Source organism: Pseudophryne corroboree, chromosome 2 (genome assembly GCF_028390025.1).
Source record: "Pseudophryne corroboree isolate aPseCor3 chromosome 2, aPseCor3.hap2, whole genome shotgun sequence".
In the NCBI taxonomy this organism is placed as follows: Eukaryota; Metazoa; Chordata; class Amphibia; order Anura; family Myobatrachidae; genus Pseudophryne; species Pseudophryne corroboree.
Window position 1 is genome coordinate 76,948,659 of NC_086445.1, and position 27,866 is coordinate 76,976,524.

The 27,866-nt window shown below is 49.9% G+C and overlaps 1 protein-coding gene across 3 annotated transcripts in view; it reads right to left on the bottom strand.

Annotated features, from left to right (window-relative positions):
• Positions 1-6,382: 6,382 nt before the first annotated feature.
• Positions 6,383-27,866, bottom strand: part of LOC134999678 (ferroxidase HEPHL1-like) — a 164,967-nt gene continuing 143,483 nt past the window's right edge. For all 3 annotated transcript variants that reach the window (XM_063951443.1, XM_063951441.1, XM_063951442.1), the window contains 5 exons: positions 18,276-18,498; positions 17,882-18,021; positions 11,396-11,558; positions 7,891-7,917; positions 6,383-7,808 (listed from right to left, as the gene is read on the bottom strand). In XM_063951443.1, the coding sequence (XP_063807513.1) occupies positions 7,606-7,808; positions 7,891-7,917; positions 11,396-11,558; positions 17,882-18,021; positions 18,276-18,498 (756 nt within the window). In that variant the 3' untranslated portion in view covers positions 6,383-7,605. The remainder of the gene's footprint in view (positions 7,809-7,890; positions 7,918-11,395; positions 11,559-17,881; positions 18,022-18,275; positions 18,499-27,866) is intronic.

Below are 27,866 nucleotides of genomic sequence, written 5' to 3' on the forward strand. Positions count from 1 at the left end.
TATAATGGATGTAGTCTGTGCGGTGTCCAGAGGGGGCCCACACCACACACATTTTGTCTATACTTACCTTTCTGGTGTCCATCGCATGTGGGTCTTCTCCTCCGTAGCAGGCAGCGCAGGTAGTGCTCAGAGGCATCTCAGCGTGTGGGCCCCCTCCTCCTCCGTAGCAGGCAGCGCAGTTAATGCTCTGGCACTAGGGAGATTCTGGCACTGTGCCAGAGTCTAAAGCGCTTGTGCAGGTCTCCGGAAAAATGGCAGCTGCGCCATTTTCCCGGACACCTGCGCAAGTGCTGTTGTCTCTGGCACTGTGCCCGAGTCTCTCTAGTGCTCAGAGCATTAACTGCGCTGCCTGCTACGGAGGAGGAGGGGGCCCACACGCGGAGACTGCACACGGGTCCCCTCCTCCGTAGATACACCCTTGTAAGGTGGCATCCCTTTAGGTGTGTGTTCATATGCTAATAAGCTTTTACTCACCCATAAAATAAGATTTTACTCACCGGTAAATCTATTTCTCGTAGTCCGTAGTGGATGCTGGGGACTCCGTAAGGACCATGGGAATAGACGGGCTCCGCAGGAGACTGGGCACTCTAAGAAAGATTTAGTACTACTGGTGTGCACTGGCTCCTCCCTCTATGCCCCTCCTCCAGACCTCAGTTAAGGAAACTGTGCCCGGAAGAGCTGACATTACTAGGAAAGGATTTTGGAATCCAGGGTAAGACTCATACCAGCCACACCAATCACACCGTATAACTCGTGATAAACTTACCAAGTCAACAGTATGAACATAACAGAGCATCAGACAATGGATGCCAACATAACATAACCCTTTATTAAGCAATAACTATATACACGTATTGCAGAAAGTCCGCACTTGGGACGGGAGCCCAGCGACCACTACGGACTACGAGAAATAGATTTACCGGTGAGTAAAATCTTATTTTCTCTAACGTCCTAGTGGATGCTGGGGACTCCGTAAGGACCATGGGGATTATACCAAAGCTCCCAAACGGGCGGGAGAGTGCGGATGACTCTGCAGCACCGAATGGGCAAACACAAGGTCCTCCTCAGCCAGGGTATCAAACTTGTAGAACTTAGCAAATGTGTTTGAACCCGACCAAGTAGCTGCTCGGCAAAGCTGTAATGCCGAGACCTCTCGGGCAGCCGCCCAAGAAGAGCCCACTTTCCTTGTGGAATGGGCTTTCACTGATTTTGGATGCGGCAATCCAGCCGCAGAATGAGCCTGCTGAATCGTGTTACAGATCCAGCGAGCAATGGTTTGCTTTGAAGCAGGAGCACCCAGCTTGTTGGATGCATACAGGATAAACAGCGAGTCAGTTTTCCTGACTCCAGCCGTCCTGGCTACATAGATCTTCAAAGCCCTGACTACATCAAGCAACTTGGAATCCTCCAAGTCACGAGTAGCCGCAGGCACCACAATAAGTTGGTTCAAATGAAAAGATGACACCACCTTCGGCAGAAATTGCGGACGAGTCCGTAATTCTGCCCTGTCCATATGGAAAACCAGATAGGGGCTCTTACATGACAAAGCAGCCAATTCTGACACACGCCTAGCCGAAGCTAAGGCCAATAGCATGACCACCTTCCACGTGAGATACTTTAGCTCCACGGTCTTAAGTGGCTCAAACCAGTGGGATTTCAGGAAACCCAACACCACGTTGAGATCCCAAGGTGCCACTGGTGGCACAAAAGGGGGCTGAATATGCAGCACTCCCTTAACAAACGTCTGAACTTCAGGAAGAGAAGCCAGTTCCTTTTGAAAAAAAATGGATAGGGCCAAAATCTGGACCTTTATGGACCCCAACTTCAAGCCCATATTCACTCCAGACTGTAGGAAGTGCAGGAACCGGCCCAGCTGGAATTCCTCTGTAGGGGCCTTCCTGGCCTCACACCAGGCAACATATTTTCGCCATATACGGTGATAGTGTTTTGCTGTCACGTCCTTCCTAGCCTTTATCAGCGTAGGAATAACTTCATCCGGAATGCCTTTTTCCGCTAGGATCCTGCGTTCAACCGCCATGCCGTCAAACGCAGCCGCGGTAAGTCTTGGAACAGACAGGGCCCCTGTTGCAACAGGTCCTGTCTGAGAGGCAGAGGCCATGGGTCCTCTGTGAGCATTTCTTGCAGTTCCGGGTACCAAGTCCTCCTTGGCCAATCCGGAACAATGAGTATTGTTCTCACTTCTCTTATTCTTACGATTCTCAGCACCCTGGGTATGAGAGGAAGAGGAGGAAACACATAGACCGACTGGAACACCCACGGTGTTACTAGTGCGTCCACAGCTATCGCCTGAGGGTCTCTTGACCTGGCGCAATACCTTTGTAGCTTTTTGTTGAGACGGGATGCCATCATGTCCACCTGTGGCAGTTCCCATCGATTTGTAATCTGAGTGAAGACTTCGTGATGAAGTCCCCACTCTCCCGGGTGGAGGTCGTGCCTGCTGAGGAAGTCTGCTTCCCAGTTGTTCACTCCCGGAATAAACACTGCTGACAGTGCTTGCACGTGATTCTCCGCCCAACGAAGAATCCTGGTGGCTTCCACCATCGCCACTCTGCTTCTTGTGCCGCCCTGGCGGTTTACATGAGCCACTGCGGTGATGTTGTCTGACTGAATCAGCACCGGTTGGTTGCGAAGCAGAGGCTCCGCTTGACTCAGGGCGTTGTATATGGCCCTTAGTTCCAGGATATTTATGTGCAGACAAGCCTCCTGACTTGACCATAACCCTTGGAAGTTTCTTCCCTGAGTGACTGCCCTCCATCCTCGGAGGCTCGCATCCGTGGTCACCAGGACCCAGTCCTGTATGCCGAACCTGCGGCCCTCGAGAAGGTGAGCACTCTGCAGCCACCACAGAAGAGACACCCTGGCCCTCGGGGACAGGGTGATCAGCCGATGCATCTGAAGATGCGATCCGGACCACTTGTCCAACAGATCCCACTGAAAGATCCTCGCATGGAACCTGCCGAAGGGAATGGCTTCGTACGATGCCACCATCTTTCCCAGGACTCGCGTGCAGTGATGCACCGACACCTGTTTCGGTTTTAAGAGGTCTCTGACTAGAGTCACGAGCTCCTGAGCCTTCTCCGCCGGGAGAAACACCTTCTTCTGGTCTGTGTCCAGAATCATGCCCAGAAAGGGCAGACGCGTCGTAGGAATCAGCTGCGACTTTGGGATATTCAGAATCCAGCCATGCTGCTGCAACACTTTCTGAGAGTGTGCTACGCTGATCAGCAACTGCTCTCTGGACCTCGCCTTTATGAGGAGATCGTCCAAGTATGGGATAACTGTGACTCCTTGCTTTCTCAGGATCACCATCATTTCCGCCATTACCTTGGTAAATATTCTCGGTGCCGTGGAGAGCCCAAATGGCAACGTCTGGAATTGGTAATGACAGTCCTGTACCACAAATCTGAGGTACTCCTGATGAGGTGGATAAATGGGGACATGCAAGTAAGCATCCTTGATGTCCAGAGACACCATAAAATCCCCCTCTTCCAGGCTTGCAATGACCGCTCTGAGCGATTCCATTTTGAACTTGAATCTTTTCAGATAAATGTTCAGGGACTTTAAATTCAATATGGGTCTGACCGAACCGTCCGGTTTCGGTACCACAAACATTGTGGAATAGTATCCCCTTCCCTGTTGAAGGAGGGGAACCTTTACCACCACCTGCTGGAGATATAACTTGTGAATTGCCGCTAACACTACTTCCCTTTCCATGGGGGAAGCTGGCAGGGCCGATTTGAGGTAACGGTGAGGGGGCATCACTTCGAATTCCAGCTTGTATCCCTGAGACACAATCTGTATAGCCCAGGGATCCACCTGTGAGCGAACCCACTGGTGGCTGAAATTTCGGAGACGCGCCCCCACCGCTCCTGGCTCCACATGTGGAGCCCCAGCGTCATGCGGTGGATTTAGTGGAAGCCGGGGAGGACTTCTGTTCCTGGGAACTAGCTGTATGGTGCAGCTTCTTTCCTCTACCCCTGCCTCTGGCAAGAAAGAATGCACCTCTGACTTTCTTGCTTCTTTGTGATCGAAAGGACTGTATTTGGTAATACGGTGCTTTCTTAGGCTGTGAGGGAATATATGGCAAAAAATTTGACTTCCCAGCCGTAGCTGTGGAAACTAGGTCCGAGAGACCGTCCCCAAACTATTCCTCACCCTTGTAAGGTAAAACCTCCATGTGCTTTTTGGAGTCGGCATCACCTGTCCATTGCCGAGTCCACAGGACCCTTCTGGCAGAAATTGACATTGCATTTATTCTAGAGCCCAGTAGGCAAATGTCCCTCTGGGCATCCCTCATATATAGGACAGCGTCTTTTATATGCCCCAGGGTCAGTAAAATGGTATCCTTGTCTAAGGTATCCAGTTCCTCAGACAGATTATCTGTCCATGCTGCTACAGCACTACACATCCAGGCCGACGCAATTGCCGGCCTCAGTAGAGTACCTGAATGTGTATAAACAGACTTCAGGATACTTTCCTGCTTCCTATCGGCAGGATCCTTTAGGGAGGCCGTATCCTGTGACGGCAGGGCCACCTTCTTAGATAAGCGTGTCAGAGCTTTGTCTACCCTAGGGGAGGATTCCCAGCGCATCCTGTCCGTTGGCGGGAAAGGGTACGCCATAAGTAACCTTTTGGAAATCAGCACTTTCCTATCGGGGGAATCCCACGCTTTTTCACAAAACTCATTTAACTCATGTGAAGGGGGAAAAGTCACCTCTTGCTTTTTCTCCCCATACATATAAACCCTCTAGTCTGGGACAGGGTTTACCTCTGATATGTGCAATACATCCTTCATTGCTATAATCATGTAGCGGATGGCTTTAGCCATTTTAGGCTGCAATTTTGCATCATCGTCATCGACACTGGAGTCAGAATCCGTGTCGATATCTGTGTCAACAATCTTGGATAGTGGGCGCTTCTGAGACCCAGACGGCCTCTGCGCTGTAGAATCAGGCATGGGCTGAGACCCCGACTGTCCCAAGGCATCAGCTTTATCCAACCTTTTATGCAAGGAGTTTACATTATCATTTAACACCTTCCACATATCCATCCAATCAGGTGTCGGCGCCGTCGGCGGAGACACGTCATTCATCTGCACCTGCTCTGCCTCCACATAGCCTTCCTCGTCAAACATGTCGACACACGCGTACCGACACACCACACACACAGGGGATGCTCTATATGGAGGACAGGACCCCCACAAGGCCTTTTGGAGAGACAGAGAGAGAGTATGCCAGCACACACCCCAGCGTTATATGACCCAGGAATCACACAGTAACAGTGTTTACCCAGTAGCTGCTGTATATATGATTAATGCGCTAAATTTATGTGCCCCCCCTCTCTTTTTACCCTCTTTCTACCGTGAGTCTGCAGGGGAGAGCCTGGGGAGCTTCCTCTCAGCGGAGCTGTGGAGAGAAAATGGCGCTGGTGAGTGCTGAGGAAGAAGGCCCCACCCCCTCAGCGGCGGGCTTCTGTCCCGCGATTTTGTGTAAAATTAATGGCGGGGGCTCATGCATATTACAGTGCCCAGCTGTATATATGCTGCTTTTTTGCCAGGAGGTAATCAATTGCTGCCCAGGGCGCCCGCCCTGCACCCTACAGTGACCGGAGTGTGTGGGTTAGTGTGGGCGCAATGGCGCACAGCTGCAGTGCTGTGCGCTACCTCATATGAAGACAGGAGTCTTCAGCCGCCGATTTTGACGTCTTCTTGCTTCAACCCGCCGGCTTCTGTCTTCTGGCTCTGCGAGGGGGACGGCGGCGCGGCTCCGGGAACGGACGACCAAGGTTAGGTTCCTGTGTTCGATCCCTCTGGAGCTAATGGTGTCCAGTAGCCTAAGAAGCGCAACCTAGCCGCAGTTAGTAGGTTTGCTTCTCTCCCCTCAGTCCCTCGTAGCAGAGAGTCTGTTGCCAGCAGAAGCTCTCTGAAAATAAAAAACCTAACTAAAATACTTTCTTGTTAGCAAGCTCAGGAGAGCTCACTAAAATGCACCCAGCTCCTTCCGGGCACAGATTCTAACTGAGGTCTGGAGGAGGGGCATAGAGGGAGGAGCCAGTGCACACCAGTAGTACTAAATCTTTCTTAGAGTGCCCAGTCTCCTGCGGAGCCCATCTATTCCCATGGTCCTTACGGAGTCCCCAGCATCCACTAGGACGTTAGAGAAATAAGGTATATTGCTACAACAGAGCAGGAGTGTGAAAAAAGGTATTTTGAATGCAATACAGCATATAATACCCTGCAATCGTCATACATCTCATAGAAGGTATAATTCACTCTTAAACCCCCTTTATCAGAGTTTTACCTCTATTCTCTCAATAAATAATAATAAAGATAATGTGTATATGGTAAGTATGACACACAGAATTATATATCAGAATTTATACAGATGCCGCCATACTTCTGCTTTCAATAGCGCATATGAGGAGCAGTGAACATCTGAGAGAGAGTGCAGGGGAAGACAGACAGATTCTGATGAAAAGTAGAGAAAGCGATTGGATCTGCTTTTGCAGTGGTATACCACACCTGTCACCCCTGTTAGTATACACCAGTGCAGGGGGGACACAGGACTAGCCCCACAATGAGAGTCCAATGTTAGAGTCTCCCCTCCCTACCATGCGGGATCTCTTTTGCTTTTTGATACCAACTAAACTGACCCAACTCGCTTCCTATCAGGCATCACTGTCTGTATCAGATTTTTAATGTTACTGTAGTTCTCATCCATAGTCACTGAGCAGTGAAAAGACATCTATATAAAAAAATAGACCTTGTGATTTCTTCAAGTAGAATAATTTGGGAGGGGAGAGCGATGTTCCTTGTAAATTGTGAGCAAGTTCTTAATCACACAAGTTTTAGCGGGCACTCCAGGTAAAGTACTTTGCCAGTATCCTTTCCCTTGTAAAGGCCACAATGAGGTGTTTGGCAGCTACATCAGAGGCTGACAGTTTGGATGCTTTGTGTACTGCATAGCTCTTACTGGGATGCTGCCTGTGTGCTGTATGGCGGTCACTGGGATATTTTATGTATTGTATGGCGGTCATTAGGATGCTCTGCGTAACTGTATGATAGTCACCAGGATGCTCTTGCATGATAGTCACCTGTATGCTTTTCACTGGAATGCTCTGTACAGAATTGCACCCACTGGGATGCTCTGTGTTTTGTATGGTGGCCATTGGTATGACCTGGGTACTGTGTAGCGGTCACTGGGAGGCTCTGTGTATTGTATATAGCAGTCACTGGTATTCTCTTCTGTGCTTATATTTTGATGATCCTTCCACCTTTAGTAGATTAGGTAAATGACTTTTTAAAGCAGCAATTTTCAAAATGTCTTTTTGTCCAAAGTCTCTGGAAACCCCCCCCCAAAACAATAAAATCCATGTGTAGTAACAACTGTTAACGCTTCCTACTTTTTGTCAGTCACTAAGAATGTCGCCTCCTCATCACTTTCCTTGGCTTCCTTATAAAACATCCTTGTCTTGTCATACTCTGCGGAGATTCGGGTGCTCAGACGCATCTCCAGCAATGTAAACATGTAGCAGTAACTTGTGAAGGCACTTCCTGTCATCCTATAGTCCATGGCAGCTGGGTTCTCATATACTGTCCATTGGGAGCGCACCATTGGAAATTGTGCTGTAACGCATCTTTTTCTTTGTACATCTGAGAACTGTCAGTACTAGAACCAGAAGTACCAAAAGGGCCAAACCAATGAATAGGAGAGACAGGAGAGCAACATTGGCCTGGCTTGCTGTCAGGACGCGTCCCAGGAACGGCACTCCAGTCACGCTGTCAGAATCTGGAATACAAAGAAAGAGGTAACGTACAAGGCTGATAACGCTAACAACTGCATACAGCTTATGTGCTGATGTAGCTCTTACCGGGTGGAGTAGTATTTTCTTCATGGTCTGAAGGAAAAAAAATAGCTTGTATGAGCAGTATGTATAATGCAGCTTCTTATATTTACCTACAGTATCATGTCCACTCAGCAAATACATGCATATAAAGACATCTGTACTCACATATTGGTAGTCATTTACACACAGTGGTGACAACCATTAACGTTTCTATAATGGGTGCAATGTGTGTGGTGCACATGAGCCCCTGGGTCCGGGGGATGGGGAGCCCACACCGCACACACTGCACCCATTTAAATACTTACCTTACCGGAGTCCAGAGGCTGGCGCAGCAATCGCGGCAGAAATTGCTGCCAAAATGGTCGCCGCGCATGCACCGTAGCCAATTTGGTCTCATGATCATGGTGGGCACCATGTTTCCGGAGGCCTGCGCATGTGCAGTAGACTCTGGCACGATGCCGGAGTCTACAGCGCCGTTCAGAGGAGGGGATCCACCCGGAGATGCACACGGGACCCCTCCTCTGTAGAAACGCCCCAGGTGACAACTATTATATTGGCTGAACCAAAAGTCACGAAACGCCACTTATAACATCAGTAGAATCCAGTGACGTCATACTACTGAGAGAATAGACGCAGGGTCCCTCTCCTTACACATAGTGCTGGAGCTCAGACTGGCCACACCCATAAACAAGGGCTCCTATCACTGCATTCCCCGGTGGGACACTCATGCCCCAGTCCGACACTGCACAGCACCCAGATCACGTGCACCTAATGGCACCATCACCCTCAGCCCAAAGTATGCAAATTATTGTGCTTTATCCATTATGATTGTATGTTTTCCTTATGGACCTAATTCATGTTTGTACGCAATGGCGGATTACATACCGAGGGAGCCACGCTAATTGTGGCTCCGTCTGTGCCTGGCCGCGTCAATAGGAGCGTCTCTGTGCACTCCCGTAGCGAAGCTAGGCGCCGGGTCGCCTAGTCCTGCCGGGAGTGCGCGCCTGCGATGGAGCCGCACTAGATGAGTGCGGCTCCATCTGTACCTCCCAACTGTCTCGATTTTCGCAGGACAGTCCCATTTTTTTGGGGACTGTCCCACCCGTGGGCCACAGTGTCCCGCGGTGGTGGTGGGGCAGTTGGGAGGTCTCCTGTCACTCTGCAGAGCAACGGTGGATAGACGCTGGGCGCAGGCAGTTGCGGCATTACCGTGAAGCCACGCCCCTTTACCAAGGCCACGCCCCACCCCATCTTCGGGTGGGCTCGGCTTTGCTGCGTAGAACTGTCCCGCGGCTCCACGATTTAAAGTTGGGAGGGATGAGATTATCACACAATGTAGCAATTACCGTTAAACTGCGCACGTGCTGCAATCACGACGCTCGAACTGAGAAATTTGTTGCAGAGTGAGTGACAAGAAGTGGCCGTTTGGAGGTGATGACAGGGAGCTTAAGGGGAGTGGTCGGGAAAACGCAGGCGTGTCATGGCCGCTATCGAGTTGTGTATCCTCTGATGGCTGTGTGATCGTACATGCAAATACACGGCCTCTGAGTCACTACTGCTGTGGCCAATCTGCATAGCCATAGACCAACCCTTAGCGTCAGTGTGCTCCATAATTGCTTATATTCGGCTAATGGGGGTCATTCCGACCCGATCGCTCGCTGCAGCGATCGGGTTGGAACTGCGCAAGCGCCGCAGTGGGCCAGGGCATGGCAGCCGTCGTTGCCTAGCGATCACCTCTGAGGTAGAGGCGGTCGCTGGGCGGGAGGGGGCTGGACGGAGGGGGGCTGGACGGAGGGGGGCGCGGTCCAGCCAACGCAGGCATGGCCGGACCGTTGGGGGAAGCGGGCCGCAGCGGCTGCGTGACGCAACACGCAGCCGCTGCGGGCCGGGGAGCGACGAGTAGCTCCCGGCCAGCACGCTAAAGCTGCGCTGGTCGGGAGCTACTCTTGAAGTGCAAAGGCATCACCGCTGTGCGATGCCTTTGCACTTCTGCGGGGGGGGGGGGGGGGGGCGGCACTGACATGCGGGGCGGGCTAGCCTTGTGCTGGGCGTCCCCCTGCATGTCAGTGTGAATGATCGTGATCAACTCGGAATGACCCCCAATGTGTATGCAATTGTGATTGAGCTTGTGGTGAGTCCAGTGGGCGTCTCTTTCGTTCCTGGACAGCAGCTCCGTAGCCTAGAGAATCGCAATTGCTTACAAACATGAATTAGGGCCATACTACCTGCGTAGTTGACATACAGTATTCAATTAATTGATTATCATATAGTATAAATGAATAAAGGAGTATGGTGGTCAGTTACAATTAAGTTAATATAATCTCCGTAGTGCAGAGAAAGTTGCAGGCCCCCTCTCTTCTGGGCCCGGGATTGGAGTCCTGGCAGTCCCCCCCTAATGGTGGCCCTGCAGTCTCAGATACATTCATTCCTACAGCAGCTTTGCCTCCCTGTTTACACTGTAATGCATGGTAGAGCATTATCAATGACCCTGCTGAATGAACACAGGTATATGTCTCGTCCTGGCCTGCACACAGCACTGCTCGCTACTCTGGTCTGTATGTACTCTCAATACTATCCTTCTGCTATTTGCTACAGAGTGTATAAAATCTTTAAAGGGCAACCACATTTTTCAGTGGGTATTACCAGCATACAGCAAACCAGAGACGGGCTATATTAATGCACGAAGAGGCCAATGTGCAGTGCGCCCCCTACTGTGAGCAGCTGTTCCCATATCCCCAGCCCCGCATCTCACCATGGGGGTTATTTCGAGTTGATCGCTAGCTGCCGTTGCTCACAGCGCAGCGATCAGGCTAAAAATCGTAATTTCTGCGCATGCACCGCAATGCGCATGCGCGACGTACGGGTACAAAGTGGTTTTGCACAGGTTCTAGCAACGTTTTCATTCGCACTGGCAGCCGCAAGAAGATTGACAGGAAGGGGGCATTTCTGGGTGTCAACTGACCGTTTTCAGGGAGTGCTTAGAAAAACGCAGGCGTGCCAGGGAAAACGCAGGCGTGGCTAGGTGAACGCTGGGCGGGTGTGTGACATCAAAAGCCAACCCTCCGTCATTAGAATCAACGCACACGAAGAGTAAGACCAGGGCTGGTCTTGTTTTGCACAAAATGTTTTTGCAGGCGCTCTGCTGTACAGACGTTCACACTTCTGCAAAGCGAAAATACACTCCCCGGTGGGCGGCGACAATGCGGAATGACCCCCCTAGTGCATATGGGCATTGCAGCAAATCTCTGAACACTGCAGTTTTACGGTTGATACATCTGGCCATCAATTTACAACAGATGTGTTACTATTTATAGATATGACAGCAGACTCTTTTTGACAAAACTGGATTTGATATATAAAGAAATCAGGGCTCACGAAAATCAAAAATATTTCTTATTTTGCTTTTGATGCCGCTTTATTTTCCCCATAATGATCAGTGGGAATGGTGTGATTTGTACTATAAAATATTGACCTCTATCAGACAGGTTTAGATATGGGCAGAATAGCTGATATCGCCCGCACTCCATACCTGACCGCCGCTTCACGGTAAACGTTGTTTCCATGCCAGCGTGAATGTGATCCGTGACATGACAGTGCAGCAGCCAGGTCCCAGGATTACCCGCCACCAGTTCTATAGTCTGAAATGTCCCGGGGAAGAGATCAAACACATCCGCTCGGTGCGCCTTGTCCTTCTGAAATGCAAAAATAAAAGAAGACTAATATTAAGCATGTATTGTGTAGTAACCAGAATATGCAGAGCGGGCAGCTGAGTATTATCCAACACCAGCATTCAGGATGCAGGTAGCAAAAAACCTGATTTCCTTTTCTAAGTGCTCAGACTTTCCTGTACTGCCACCTACTGTTGTAATCTAGCAATACACCACATATTCCTTTATTTCGTAGAAGAAACATAGGGGGTCATTCCGACCTGATCGCACGCTGACGTTTTTCGCAGCGCAGTGATCAGGTCAGAACTGCGTATGCGTATACAACGCAATGCGTAGGCGCGTCATACGGGTACAAAGCGGATCATTGCTGGGCGATGGATTTAACGAAGAATCCATTCGCACAGCTGATCGCAAGGAGACTGACAGGAAGTCTGTGGGTGTCACCTGACCGTTTAGAGGGAATGGTTGGAAAAAACGCAGGCGTGTCCAAGCGTTTGCAGGGCGGGTGTCTGATGTCAATTGCGGGACCGGACAGGCTGAAGTGATCGCAAGGGCTGAGTAAGTTCAGACCTACTAGGGTATTCAATTATCCACAAATTCGCAGAAAATTTTTGCGGCAAACGGGCGAAAATTGCCATGAAAAACAGCTTTTCGCGGGTATGCGCGCTCCCATTTTTCGACCTATTTGATTCCAAACGGGTTTCACGTGAAAATTGTTGCAGTGAAAAGAGTAGGTGAAAATGGGAAAATCAGTCTGTACCCCAAAAAATGGTAAACTAACATAGGAAAACAGAATAGAAGTGTATTAGAGATCACATTAGAGAGTTTTTGAGGACTTAAATTGTGTGAAATGGCTGTTGTATGCATTTTTTTGCAAAAAAATGATAGAAAGCAAGTTTTTTTGTGCAAAATAAATACTCTCATTAAATTTGGGGTACATGAAAATGGGTATAAATATATATTTGGGTCATTTTAGGGTACTTTTAAAAAAAAGTGGAAACAGACCGATTACTCCCACCTGCAAGCCTAAAAACACCTGTCCCACTCATAAAGCACCCCAATATACCTTTCCCCATACCTTGAACCCCGATTTCCATCAATTTGTACTTTTTCACCTCAAAAATGACATGTCATTATTGGCCAATTAAAAATAATGAAAAACTTCAACGTGCTTAATTAGTCACTAGGTGCTTCATCGCGCCCTACGGGCGCTCTTCACACCGTCGCAAGGGGCTATGCCCCCTTAACCCTTGCATACCTTTCTGGGGTTCAATATTTGTATTATATGGAGTATTACCTGCATTTCTTTGTTAGTGGTTAAATATTGCACAATGAAGGGCGTGCGATGGTGAAGGAGGCGCAGCCCCTTGCAACGGCGTGAACAGCACCTGCAGGGCACGATGTACAGAATGTAGCGGGTGCGGGGGGGACTGCGGATGGGGGAGCGTGTCTGTAGATGCTGCTGGTGGAGGGTGGCGGAAGCGGGGGGGGGGGGCCCGGATGGGGAAGGGTCAGGAGGTGCTGCGGGTGGGGGAGGGGCAGAGGAGTGGGGGCTGCAGATGGGGGAGGGGTCCGGAGGCACTGTAGGTGGGGGAGTGGCAGGGGTGCCACGGGTGGGAGAGGGGCAGGTGCTGGGATGTTGCGGATGGGTGAAGGGTTCCGTAGGTGCTGTGGGATGGGAAGGGGTGGGGGTGCCAGGGGTGGGGTGGGGGGTCTGGAGGCACCATGGGTAGGGGAGGGGCAGGTACGGGTGGTGCGGCGGATTGGGCAGGGTGTCCGGAGGTGCGTCAGGTGCGGGGTTGCCATGGGTGGGGGAGGGGTGGGTGAGGGGGGGACTGCAGATGCTGCGGGTGGAGGGGGGCAGGTGTGGGGGGAGACATATATGGGGGGTGGATGGTGGAGGGGGTCTGGAGGTGCTGTGGGTGGTGGAGGGGCATAGGAGTGGGAGCCACGGGTGGTGTAGGGGGTCTGGAGGCACAGCGTGTGGGGGAGGGGTGGAGTGCCGCATGTGGTGGAGGGGAAGGTGCGGAGGTGTGGTGCATTGAGGGGGGTCTGGAGGCGCTGCGGATACTGTACCTGCCAAAAAGGTAGTTGGAGGGCATGCAGTAACATGGCCAGGACAGGAGTGACAGGGTCAGAACAGGAGTGACGGGGCCAGGACAGGGGTGACAGTGTCAGAACAGGGGTGACGGGGCCAGGACAGGGGTGACGGGGCCAGGACAGGGGTGACGGGGCTAGGACAGGGGTGACGGGGCCAGGACAGGGGCGACGGGGCCAGGACAGGGGCGACCGAGCCAGGACAGGGGCGACGGGGCTAGGACAGAAATGACAGGGACAGGATAGGGGTGACAGGGCCAGGGTAGGGGCGGCAGGACCAGGACAGGGGTGACAGGGCCAGCATAAGGGTGAAAGGGCCAGGATAAGGGTGACAGGGCAAGGCCAGGGGTGACAGACAGATGTGTCTTACCGGAGTCACTGCTGCTGGCTGCTGCTGTTCCACTCCAACCTGTTGGGATCTGCTGCTGATGGAGACTTGGCGTGGCTGACTCTCTCAGGCTGGAGTCCTGCTTCCTCTGCCCGTAAGCATCCCTCCCCCCTCTCAGTCACACACCGCAGACCTCGCGCAGCTGCCAGGCACAGTGGTAAGGGGAGACTGGAAGTGACTGGTTAGCCCCCAGGAGATGCTACGACTGGAGGGAGGAGGAGGTCATAGCATGCACGCGGCGCGGACCTCGCGGCTGCCGGGCACTGTGGTAAGGGGAGACTGGGAGTGACTGGTTAGCTCCCAGGAGACGCTGCGGCTGGAGGGAGGAGGCGGTCGGAGCCTGCAAGCAGCTCGGACTTCTGCAGCGCTACCCGCTGGCTAAAGTGTGTGAAGGAGCTGGGCGCACCTCACTGCGTGCGGCAGCGCTGCAGCTAGCGGTGGGGTTTCCGGGTCTGGAGATAACAGAGGCAGTACGGAAACTGCACAGCGGCAGGTGCCCTACAAAACTGCAGCTAAGAAGCGTGGAGTGTGCTAGAAAGTGATGCTCCTCCGCGCCAGAGAGACCCTGCTGAGTATGCTGATGTGGGGGGTCAAGCACACAGTGAGCCGGTGCCCGTCTGTCTGTACGGCATACCCCCTCACACACCCCCATACCTCCCAACTGTCCCGGGGTTCCGGCAGCAGAGCTGGATTAAGGGGGGGGGGGGGCAGGGGGTACGTACCATGGGCCCCACAGTTTTAGGGGGCCCCCCGGCTGGAGTAGCTCTGTCCCAGCTCAGAAGCTCCCCCGTCCTGCCAGCAACAGCGGCAGCATTGAGCTACAGTCAGCACACGCTGCTGCGTGTTGGCAGGTCTGTGGTCTTGCAGGGAGGCAGCAGTCTCCCTGCTTTCTTCTGCCTGTGCGGGTGTGTAGGGGGAAGCGACCGACCACTTCCTCTGGATTTAGCCCTAGCTGAGGGGCCAAAATTCCATATAAAAAAAACACACACCCGGAATTTGCATAAGGGGGCGTGGCCACGCGTCCCACGATTAGGCCACGCCCCTAACCCCACAGCAGGCACAGCAATGAGATAGGGCTCCCCTGTCTCAAGTGCCCTGGGCCCCCCGGACTCATAATCCGCCCCTGGAGGCATGCCAGCAGCTCACAGAGCTCTGGGTATGCCCCCTCACTGACGAAAATGGGGGCCCTCCCGTGAAGCCACGCCCCCTTTTGTTTGCCACGCCCCCCTTTTCGCCATGTGTGTGTCCCTCCTTCTGCCTGAAGAGAGCTGGGAGATATGCACCCCTGCCTGTGCCATGCCCATACTATCTGCTTCTGCTCCTAGTCTCCTATAGATTTGCCCAGATCTGTGACTCATTTGACTAACTCCGCCCACTGTTGTGACTCCGCCCAGCGTTAGCAAATGAGTCACAAAGTCACAGATCTGGGCTATTATATAGGAGATTAAGGGGGGTGTCCCAGGAGTTCTGGACCATATCCAAACATTTTTACCTTAAAATAGTGATTTTTCGCAACTTTTCACCTGCTCAGAGTAGGTGAAGTGAAATTAGTGAAAAACTTATCACTGATAAATTTTCCCGGAAAATTGAATAGGCTGTAATTGCGTTTTGCGGGAAAAGTTCGTTTTTTCGCGCAAAAACCGGACTTTTCACTCGAAAAGTCCGTTATCACTGCTAATTGAATATCCCGGCTACTTAGAAACTGCACAAACTGTTTTTGTACTGCTCGGCTGCACAGGCATTCGCACACTTGCACAGCTAAAATACACTCCCCTGTGGGCGGCGACTATGCATTTGCACGGCTGCAAAAAGTAGCTAGCGAGCGATCAACCCTGAATGACCGCCATTACTCTAACTTTGGATAACAACAATTTCCCAATTACTTGCATGGTCTTTTTCCTATTTACATTCTGGTGGCTGTCTGACTCTGCCAGTGTGTTTAACAGGCACATTGGGCCTAATTCAGACCTGATCGCTCGCTAGGGCTTTTTTGCAGCACTGCGAACAGATAGTGGCCACCCATAGGGGAGTGTATTTTTGCTTTGCAAGTGTGCGAACGCATGTGTAGCAGAGCCGTACAAACAAATCTTGTGCAGTCTCTGCACAGCCCAGGACTTACTCAGCTGCTGCGAACACTTCAGCCTGTCCGGGACCGGAATTGCTGTCAGGAACCCTCCCTGCGAATGCATGGACACGACTGCGTTTAACCAAACACTCCCAGAAAAGGTCAGTTACCACCCACAAACGCCCTCTTCCTGTCAATCTCCTTGCGATCGTCCGTGCGGATGGATTCTTCGCACAAACACATCGCTGAGCGGCGATCCGCTTTGTACCTGTGCGACGCACCTGCGCATTGCGGTGTATATGTATGCGCGGTTCTGACCTGAACGCAGCGCTGCAAAAAACGCTAGCAAGCGATCAGGTCTGAATTAGCCCCATTGTTGGATGTATTATCTCAATAGTTTCGGACAATTGTTCAGAGCGGTTGATAATCCTCAGCTTCATAACTTCTCCTATGAAAAGCATGAGATGAGTACATGTCGTTCCATATGCAGAGGCACCGAGAGGGGGTACTAATTACACGGGCCTGGGCCAGTTGGAGGGGCCTAGGCCTGCTGCAGAGGTGTCCTGCACATAGGGGGTAATTCAGACCTGATTGCACACTAGCTTTTTGTACAGCGCTGCAATCAGGTCAGAATGCGCGTGGCATGTGTACGAAGCAGATCGTTGCTGTGCCATGGGTTTTACGAAGAATCCATTCGCACAGCCGATCACAAGGAGATTGACAGGAAGAAGCCGTTTGTGGGTGTCAACTGACCGTTTTCTGGGAGTGGTTGGAAAAATGCAGGCGTGTCCAAGCGTCTGCAAAGTTGGGTGTCTGACGTCAGTTCCGGGCCCGGACAGGCTGAAGTGATCGCAGCGGCTGAGAAAGTTCTCGGCAACTCAGAAACTGCACAAATATTTTTTGTACCGCCCGGCTGCACATGTGATCGCACACTTGCACAGCTAAAATACACTCCCCTGTAGGCGGCGACTATCTGATGGCAGGGCTGCAAAAAATTGCTAGCGAGTGATCAGGTCTGAATTAGGCCCATAGATTCTTACATAGATTGTATTGGGGAGGTTATAGGCCACACCCCTCTCAGTACCCAGACCCCGTAGATGTATCAATGGCCTTGTCCATTTGCCTACATGTAACAATATATAAAGACATTCCTTCTCCAGGGTCTGCAGTGTGGATGAAAACCAGGGATTGTCCTTTTCTCGCAGAACTGCAGGTTTTATCACGCTGATGAATAATCCACACTGAAAGTTCACATTCTTTGCCGTGTGGCGGTTGGGGTGGGGTGTAATGATGTCAACACCTGCAACCTGCCTACTGGGCTCCCCTGCGCCCAGTAGGCAGGTTGCAGACACCCGTACTGGTTCCTAACCTAATAGGCTATTGGTAAATTAACAAAGAGAGACCAGCTAGCCTGGGATTGATATTTGAGGTCATGGATAAGCAACAGAGAAAATGAAATGGAGAATCATGAAAGCCACAAGGGTAATGCAATGAGGAGTCACGGGCAAACCAAGGTCGGAAGACTTGGAGGTAATGCAGAGTGTAGTCAGGAAGTAGCCGGGTCATGCACAATTAGAAGTCAATGAAGAGTGGAGTTTAAAAAGGAGATCCTCATTTGAATAACCCGCCTCTGTGATGTCAACGGTCACATGATAACAAGGATAAGGCCAGAAATGAAAAGTGCAGAAAATAGATATAAGGTAAAGAGGGCCCTGCTCGTGACAACTTACAGTCTAAGTGGTACGTGCTGTATGAATGAAATTATATGAGAGAACAGTATATCTGAGAATCACTCACCTTATAAATGAAGCTCTGAGCATGGAAATGTACAGTATGTATGTCAACTTCATTGCCCATCCCCAGCAGGTACCAGTTGGTCTTGTCCCCTTCAGTCATGGTCAGTCCATGGAGGTTTCCATAGATCTTTCCATTTATTGCTAGAATATCAAGACGATAACAACATTTACTAATAAAAAATCTAGACCGTATTGGCAGTAACATTTGGCCGATTTTGTAAATAAATGGACTGACACAATTTGGTGCCACCTGCCAACACCCAGGCCTTCCTAGCTCTCCACTAGCTTCAGTTATCATTCACCACCGCTCATGTCTCAGTGTTGGGTTCAGTCATAACAAATGACTGTCAAAGTCTGTACTGTCATTTCTTATACCGGATTTGTTTCTTATTTACCGTGTATTTTGTTGCTTTCCTCAAACTCTTCCGTATTAGTGATACCACTCAGGTCTTTGTGAATATAGTGCTGTAAATTGTCATCCAAGTACCACGATGTGTTTTCATCAAACACCAGGAACAGTAAAGCGAATTCTCGGGCAATGTCCTTCCTCAGTCCCATTTTATTTAGCACACCCTTCCTGCAGGTTAATAGTGGTCCCACAAGGCCACTGTACAAGTCCTATAAATTGAAAATGAAAGAAATGTAAAATAATTCAACATAAACCTCATATTATAAAGGAATGTTAGATTAAGTATATTAATAATCAAAGTAATGCTTAAAGTATGATCCCAAGAGAAAAAAAGGATTTTAATTACCTACCGGTAAATCCTTTTCTCATAGTCCATAAGGGATACTGGGGACACTTCAGTACGATGGGTATAGCTGGGGTCCAAAGGAGCCAGTGCACTTTAAATTTCTTCAACAGGGTGTGCTGTCTCCTCCCCCCTATGCCCCCTCCCACAGCTCAGTCTAGGAAAACTGTGTCCGAAGGAGATGGACATACTTGAGAGGAAACATGACAATACAACTAGTGGTGAGATTAACAAACCAGCACACATCAGAATCAAACAAACTAGCAACAGCTAGTAAACCATAGAACAGCAACAACTGTGTAACCAACATCACACAAGAACTAAACTTGCAGGAAGTTGAAGCACAGAGGCGGGCGCCCAGTATCCCTTATGGACTACAAGAAAAGGATTTACCGGTAGGTAATTAAATTCCTCTTTTCTCTATCATCCATAAGGGATACTGGGGACACTTCAGTACAATGGGGACGTCAAAAGCTCCCAGAACGGGTGGGAACATGCTGAGACTCCTGCAGCACTGTATGTCCAAACTGGATGTGAAGATACCGTGTTCCAAACCACTCAGGCACGGTGATAGATGAAAAACCAACAGTGGTTTATTGATCAGAATGGGTTATAAACAGTACAGCACACCTCTGTAATCCAATTCCACATGACAATTCCCACCACAAACTCCTGACAGAACATTACTTCTTAGTCTTGGAGCAGAGAATCTCTTCCAGCAACACAGAGTCCCAGATAAATCCAATATAATGGGTCCCACAGCAGGTCCCTGGCAGAACATTACTTCTTAGCCTAGGGTCAAAGAATCTCCCTTCAGCTCTCTGGGTAGCTCTACTTAAAACACAGAAGCTTCATATTCCAGGGGTGTGTGTGATTTCTTTGTCTTCGGATTTTACAGCATTGGAATACAATACATATTCTAATCAAGGTGATTACAGCAGCCAGAGAGCCACCCTGTCTGGTCAGCTTACTATTGGACAATAGGTAGTAAACAAAAAGGGACAATGGTACTTTATATGACTCACCCTTTGAGTGTCCACTGTGGTGTTAGTAAACCATAGGAAACCAGGTCTAACATGAATACATTAACTAAAGTGTAACAGATAACAACACAACTGCAGATATTAACAATATTTAAGCACAATCTGGGCTGAGCAGGGACATGCTATGGGGATAAAAAGTACATATTTGTCATATGAAATGAGGCATAACTATATTAATTGTCACAGACCTCTCATTTCCTCACATTCCGCTCCCACTTTTAAGACCCAATGTCCTTGCAAATTGTAGGTACAGTCCTCAATGTCCAAGCCAGGCTGATGGGACAATTCACTAAGTCATTCCCTGGGTTTGGTGAGCGGGTAATCATCAGTTCAGAAGGTCCTCCGCCATATTTAAGTCCTTTGTCTGGGCAGTACAAACTATCTGGCACTTTAACCCCACCTGGGTCAAAAGGACAAAAGGACTGAGGGCCATGATTCCTGAAGAGTCTAATGACCGGCCTTTTGGGTCTGGTGGAATTATGATTAGCAATCCACAATTGTTCAGTTCTTCACCAGATTTCCAATTATATGTCCCTGGTAGCAAATAACTCTGGGCCCAAAACATACTTGTAATATGCCTGTACCTCTCCAATTCGTTCCGTGGTCTCCCACCTGAGAACAAGAAATAATAAGAATTTACTTACCGATAATTCTATTTCTCGTAGTCCGTAGTGGATGCTGGGGACTCCGTCAGGACCATGGGGTTTTGCGGCTCCGCAGGAGACAGGGCACAATAATAAAAGCTTTAGGATCAGGTGGTGTGCACTGGCTCCTCCCCCTATGACCCCCCTCCAAGCCTCAGTTAGGATACTGTGCCCGGACGAGCGTGCATAATAAGGAAGGATATTGAATCCCGGGTAAGACTCATACCAGCCACACCAATCACACCGTACAACCTGTGATCTGAACCCAGTTAACAGTATGATAACAACGAAGGAGCCTCTGAAAAGATGGCTCACAACAAGAATAACCCGATTTTTGTAACAATAACTATGTACAAGTATTGCAGACAATCCGCACTTGGGATGGGCGCCCAGCATCCACTACGGACTACGAGAAATAGAATTATCGGTAAGTAAATTCTTATTTTCTCTAACGTCCTAAGTGGATGCTGGGGACTCCGTCAGGACCATGGGGATTATACCAAAGCTCCCAAACGGGCGGGAGAGTGCGGATGACTCTGCAGCACCGAATGAGAGAACTCCAGGTCCTCCTCAGTCAGGGTGTGCCCCTGACCAAGTAGCAGCTCGGCAAAGTTGTAAAGCCGAGACCCCTCGGGCAGCCGCCCAAGATGAGCCCACTTCCTTGTGGAATGGGCTTTTACTGATTTTGGCTGTGGCAAGCCTGCCACAGAATGTGCAAGCTGAATTGTACTACAAATCCAGCGAGCAATCGTCTGCTTAGAAGCAGGAACACCCATCTTGTTGGGTGCATACAGGCTAAACAGCGAGTCAGATTTTCTGACTCCAGTCGTCCTGGAAACATATATTTTCAGGGCCCTGACAACGTCAAGTAACTTGGAGTCCTCCAAGTCCCTAGTAGCCGCAGGTACCACAATAGGTTGGTTCATGTGAAAAACAGAAAACACCTTAAGGAGAAATTGAGGACGAGTCCTCAATTCTGCCCTGTCAGAATGAAAAATTAAGTAAGGGCTTTTATATGATAAAGCCGCCCATTCTGACACACGCCTGGCTGAAGCCAGGGCTAATAGAATCTTCACCTTCCATGTGAAATATTTTAATTCCACAGTGGTGAGTGGATCAAACCAATGTGACTTTAGGAAACTCAAAACAACATTGAGATCCCAAGGTGCCACTGGGGGCACAAAAGGAGGCTGTATATGCAGTACCCCTTTTACAAACGTCTGAACTTCAGGCACTGAAGCCAGTTCTTTCTGGAAGAAATTCGACAGGGTCGAAATTTGAACCTTAATGGACCCTAATTTTAGGCCCATAGACAGTCCTGTTTTCAGGAAATGTAGGAACGACCCAGTTGGAATTCCTCTGTAGGGACCTTCTTGGCCTCACACCACGCAACATATTTTCGCCAAATGCGGTGAAAATGTTTTGCGGTTACATCCTTCCTGGCTTCGACCAGGGTAGGGAAGACTTCATCTGGAATGCCCTTTCAGGATCCGGCGTTCAACTGCCATGCCGTCAAACGCAGCCTCGGTAAGTCTTGGAACAGACAAGGCCCCTGCTGGAGCAGGTCCTTTCTTAAAGGTAGAGGCCACGGTTCTTCCGTGAGCATCTCTTGAAGTTCCGGGTACCAAGTCCTTCTTGACCCATCCGGAACCACGAGTATCGTTCTTACTCATCTCCTTCTTATGATTCTCAGTACTTTTGGTATGAGATGCATAGGAGGGAACACATACCCTGACTGGTACACCCACAGTGTTACCAGAGCGTCCACCGCTATTGCCTGAGGGTCCCTTGACCTGGCGCAATATTTGTCTAGTTTTTTGTTCAGGCGGGACGCCATCATGTCCACCTTTGGTTTTTCCCAACGGTTTACAATCATGTGGAAGACTTCCCGCTGAAGTCCCCACTCTCCCGGGTGGAGGTTATGCCTGCTGAGGAAGTCTGCTTCCCAGTTTTCCACTCCCGGAATTAACACTGCTGAGAGTGTTATCACATGATTTTTCGCCCAGCGAAGAATCCTTGCAGTTTCTGCCATTTCCCTCCTGCTTCATGTGCCGCCCTGTCTGTTTACGTGGGCGACTGCCGTGATGTTGTCCCACTGGATCAATACCGGCTGACCTTGAAGCAGAGGTCTTGCTAAGCTTAGAGCCTTGTAAATTGCCCTTAGCTCCAGTATATTTATGTGGAGAGAAGTCTCCAGACTTGATCACACTCCCTGGAAATTTTTTCCTTGTGTGACTGCTCCCCAGCCACTCAGGCTGGCATCCGTGGTCACCAGGACCCAGTCCTGAATGTCGAATCTGCGGCCCTTTCATAGATGAGCACTCTGCAGCCACCGCAGAAGAAAACACCCTTGTCCTTGGAGACAGGGTTATCCGCTGATGCATCTGAAGATGCGATCCGGACCATTTTCCCAGCAGATTCCACTGAAAGGTTCTTGCGTGAAATCTACCGAATGGGATCGCTTTGTAAGAAACCACCATTTTTCACAGGACCCTTGTGCAATGATGCACTGATACTTTTCCTGGTTTTAGGAGGTTCCTGACTAGCTCGGATAACTCCCTGGCCTTCTTCTCCGGGAGAAAACATCCTTTTCTGGACTGTGTCCAGAATCATTCCTAGGAACATTAGACGTGTCGTCGGAAAAAGCTGCGATTTTGGAATATTTAGAATCCACTCGTGCTGTCGTAGAACTACTTGAGATAGTGCTACTCCGACCGCCAACTGTTCTCTGGACCTTGCCCTTATCAGGAAAGCGTCCATATTTCTTTTAGGAAGAATCATCATTTCGGCCATTACCATGGTAAGACCCGGGGTGCCGTGGACAATCCAAACGGCAGCGTCTGAACTGATAGTGACAGTTCTGTACCACGAACCTGAGATACCCTTGGTGAGAAGGGCAAAATTTGGACATGTAGGTAAGCGTCCCTGATATCCAGTGACACCATATCGTCCTGGTTCGCTATCACTGCTCTGAGTGACTCCATCTTGATTTGAACCCTTGTATGTAATTGTTCAAATCTTTTAGATCTCACCGAGCCGTTTGGCTTCAGTACCACAATATAGTGTGGAATAATACCCCTTCCCTTGTTGTAGGAGGGGTACTTTGATTATCACCTGCTGGGAATACAGCCTGTGAATTTTTTCCCAATACTGCCTCCCTGTCGGAGGGAGACGTTGGTAAAGCAGACTTCAGGAACTTGTGAGGGGAAGACGTCTCGAATTTCCAATGTACACCTGGGATACTACGTGTAGGATCCAGGAGTCCACTTGCGAGTGAGCCCACTGCGTGCTGAAACTCTTGAGATGACCCCCCACCGCACCTGAGTCCGCTTGTATGGCCCCAGCGTCATGCTGCGGACTTGGCAGAAGCTGTGGAGGACTTCTGTTCCTGGGAATGGGCTGCCTGCTGCAGTCTTCTTCCCTTTCCTCTAACCCTGGGCAGATATGACTGGCCTTTTGCCCGCCTGCCTTTATGGGTACGAAAGGACTGAGACTGAAAAGACTGTGTCCTTTTCTGCTGAGATGTGACTTGGGGTAACAAAAGTGGATTTTCCAGCTGTTGCCATGGCCACCAGGTCCGATGGACCGCCCCTTTATACGGCAATACTTCCATGTGCCGTCTGGAATCTGCATCACCTGACCACTGTCATGTCTATAAACATCGTCTGGCAGATATGGACATCACATCTACTCTTGATGCCAGAATGCAAATATCCCTCTGCGCATCTCGCATATATAGAAATGCATCCTTAAAATGCTCTATAGTCAATAAAATATTGTTCCTGTCAAGGGTATCAATATTTTCAGTCAGGAAATCCGACCAAGCCCCCCCAGCGCTGCACATCCAGGCTGAGGCGATTGCTGGTCGTAGTATAACACCAGTATGTGTGTATATACTTTTTAGGATATTTTTCAGCTTCCTATCAGCTGGCTCTTTGAGGGCGGCCGTATCTGGAGACGGTAACGCCACTTGTTTTTATAAGCGTGTGAGCGCCTTATCCACCCTAAGGTGTGTTTCCCAACTCGCCCTCACTTCTGGCGGGAAAGGGTATACCTCCAATAATTTTCTATCGGAGGAAACCCACGTATCATCACACACTTTAATTTATCTGATTCAGGAAAAACTACAAGTAGATTATTCCCACCCTACATAATACCCTTATTTGTGGTACTTGTAGTATCAGAAATATGTAACACCTCCTTCATTGCCCTTAACATGTAACGTGTGGCCCTAAAGGAAAATACGTTTGTTTCTTCACCGTCGACACTGAAGTCAGTGTCCGTGTCTGTGTCGACCAACTGAGGTAAATGGGCGTTTTTACAAGCCCCTGACGGTGTCTGAGACGCCTGGACAGGTACTAATTTGTTTGCCGGCCGTCTCATGTCGTCAACCGACCTTGCATCGTGTTGACATTATCACGTAATTCCTAAATAAGCCATCCATTCCGGAGTCGACTCCCTAGAGAGTGACATCACCAATACAGGCAATTTGCTCCGCCTCCTCACCAACATCGTCCTCCTACATGTCGACACACACGTACCGACACACAGCACACACACAGGGAATGCTCTGATAGAGGACAGGACCCCACTAGCCCTTTGGGGAGACAGAGGGAGAGTTTGCCAGCACACACCAAAAACGCTATAATTATACAGGGACAACCCCTTATACAAGTGTTTTCCCTTATAGCATTTTCACATATGTAATCATATCGCCAAATAAGTGCCCCCCCTCTCTGTTTTAACCCTGTTTCTGTAGTGCAGTGCAGGGGAGAGCCTGGGAGCCTTCCTCACAGCAGAGCTGAGCAGGAAAATGGCGCCGTGTGCTGAGGAGAATAGGCCCCGCCCCCTAAAACGGCGGGCTCTTCTCCCGGAGTTTGTGAGATCTGGCAGGGGTTAAATACATCCATATAGCCTCAAGGGCTATATGTGATGTATTTTAGCCATAAAAAAGGTATAATACATTGCTGCCCAGGGCGCCCCCCCCAGCGCCCTGCACCCTCAGTGACCGCTGGTATGAAGTGTGCTGACAACAATGGCGCACAGCTGCAGTGCTGTGCGCTACCTTATGAAGACTGAAAGTCTTCTGCCGCCTGTTTCTGGACCTCTGGACCTCTTCAACTTCGGCATCTGCAAGGGGGGTCGGCGGCACGGCTCCGGGACGAACCCCAGGGTGAGACCTGTGTTCCGACTCCCTCTGGAGCTAATGGTGTCCAGTAGCCTAAGAAGCAAATCCATCCTGCACGCAGGTGAGTTTACTTCTCTCCCCTAAGTCCCTCGTAGCAGTGAGCCTGTTGCCAGCAGGACTCACTGAAAATAAAAAACCTAACTTAAACTTTTATTCTAAGCAGCTCAGGAGAGCCACCTAGATTGCACCCTTCTCGGCCGGGCACAAAAATCTAACTGAGGCTTGGAGGGGGGTCATAGGGGGAGGAGCCAGTGCACACCACCTGATCCTAAAGCTTTTATTATTGTGCCCTGTCTCCTGCGGAGCCGCAAAACCCCATGGTCCTGACGGAGTCCCCAGCATCCACTTAGGACGTTAGAGAAAGTGGGATGCTGGCTGAGAGCAGTTTCCTCCTGGTGGTGCATTACATCTCTCGCCGCTGGCCATAGAGGATCACTTGGAGGAGCTGGCAGTCCTGCAGCAACGCTGAGAGTGCAGGAAATGGTGCCAGGAAGCGGCTGGTCCTGCTCTGGGGAAGCTCCGCCCCCTGTAATGGCGCTGGAGCTATGTGAATATTTATACTGCAAATTTTCACCACCGCTGACCAATATACGCGGGGGGGCTATGGGATCACCACAAGGGGAGTCCGTATGCCCACCCAGCGATCATGCCGCACATAGTACAGGGTCTGTCGACCTTCAGGCTCTGTACTGGGGGTGTGCGGTGTGCTGCGGGTGTGCACCCGAGAGCGCAATGCCTGCGATACACTGCATTGCCCTGTCAGCGGGATCCGACTCAGCACCTCCAGGAGGCCGGTGTCGGTCCCCCCCAATGTCCCTTGGTGCAGGTAAGCTGTTGCCCAACAGCTTTCCTGAAATAACAAACTAGAAAAGAAACTGAAGAAAAACTCTCTGGAGCTCCAGAGTGTGCATCCTCTCCTGAGGGCACATTTTTCTAAACTGAGCTGTGTGGGAGAGCAAAGGGGGGAGGAGCCAGCACACCCTGTTGAAGAAATATAAAGTGCACTGGCTCCTTTGGACCCCATCTATACACATCATACTGAAGTGTTCCCAGTATCCCTTATGGATGATAGAGAATGTTACATGAAACCTGTGGCAGGTTATAAGAATAGTGGCACTGTAATTGCCTTTTCCATTGGTTTATTTCTTCAGGCTGCTACTAATGATAATTCTGTACCTGCCCATGCACGCAGAGGCAGAACTCTTGGAGGCAACGGAGTCAGCGCCCCCTGGGCTCCTGCTTTGAAGGGGTGCACCTCTCCTCCTGTTCCATGTGTTCAGCGACATTAATCAATTAAGTTAATTGACAGCAGCCGGTACCTCTTCCGTAGCTGACTTCCCCACTAGTCACTACACCTTACAAATCACACCCTTTTTATTATAGATACACAGGAAGCAGACACCATACTGATGAAGCTATTTGCTCCTATAAAGGAAACATGAGAATTCTAACTATATGAAGTTATTTCTCTGACAATTACAAGTAACTTCATATAGTTATAATTCTCATACTTCCTATGCAATAGCAGATATCTCCATCAGTAAGGTGCATGCTTCCAGTGTAATAAGTTGTGGGTTCTAATCCTGGATATGACACTTGCAAATTAATTGTCAGAGAAATGATCAGCATTGTGAGTGACTGAGCAGATCTATGTAGTGTGTGGCTGGACCCCTACATAGATCTGCCTAGTTGCAACGGTTTTGTAGTAGCTTCATGTAGTTAGAATCTCTGCAGGCTTGCTATGTAGGAGCAAATAAATAGATTAATTTTATTTTTATATATATATATATATATATATATATATAGGGGGGGGGGGCACCAATATTTTTCTTGCCTCCGGGCAACTGGGACAAACTTACGCCACTGCATGCATGTATGGGTCCTGCAGCGACAGGCACAGGACAGCATCAGGCTATCAGTGACTGACAGTCTAATGCAGTTTAGGGGCAAGGAGGGGGTGATATTGATGTTGGAATGTGACGAGAACAGGCGATATGGGCTTAGCACAGGGGAGAGAGAACCCTCAGCAGCAAAGTGGTCATTGAAGAAGGACCAGCTGAGCCCACCCAGATCTTCCCTTCCCAGCAAATGGCATAAGCACAACATCTCCATTCACACAAAGGACCTTTAAAGTTCCATAAAAGTGATATTAATTGGTAACTGGAGAAGCGGTGATACTTAAGGCCAGTACACACGGGGATGTGTGCTGAGCACGAACGCTCAGCACACATTTCTCCCCCCGCTCAGCAAAGCGCAATGTGTGCTGAGCGAGGGGGGAGGACGGGGGACCGCTCATTTCACCCAGCGGTGAAATGAGCGATCTCACTAGAGTTGGCATGCATGCATGCCAAATCTGGAG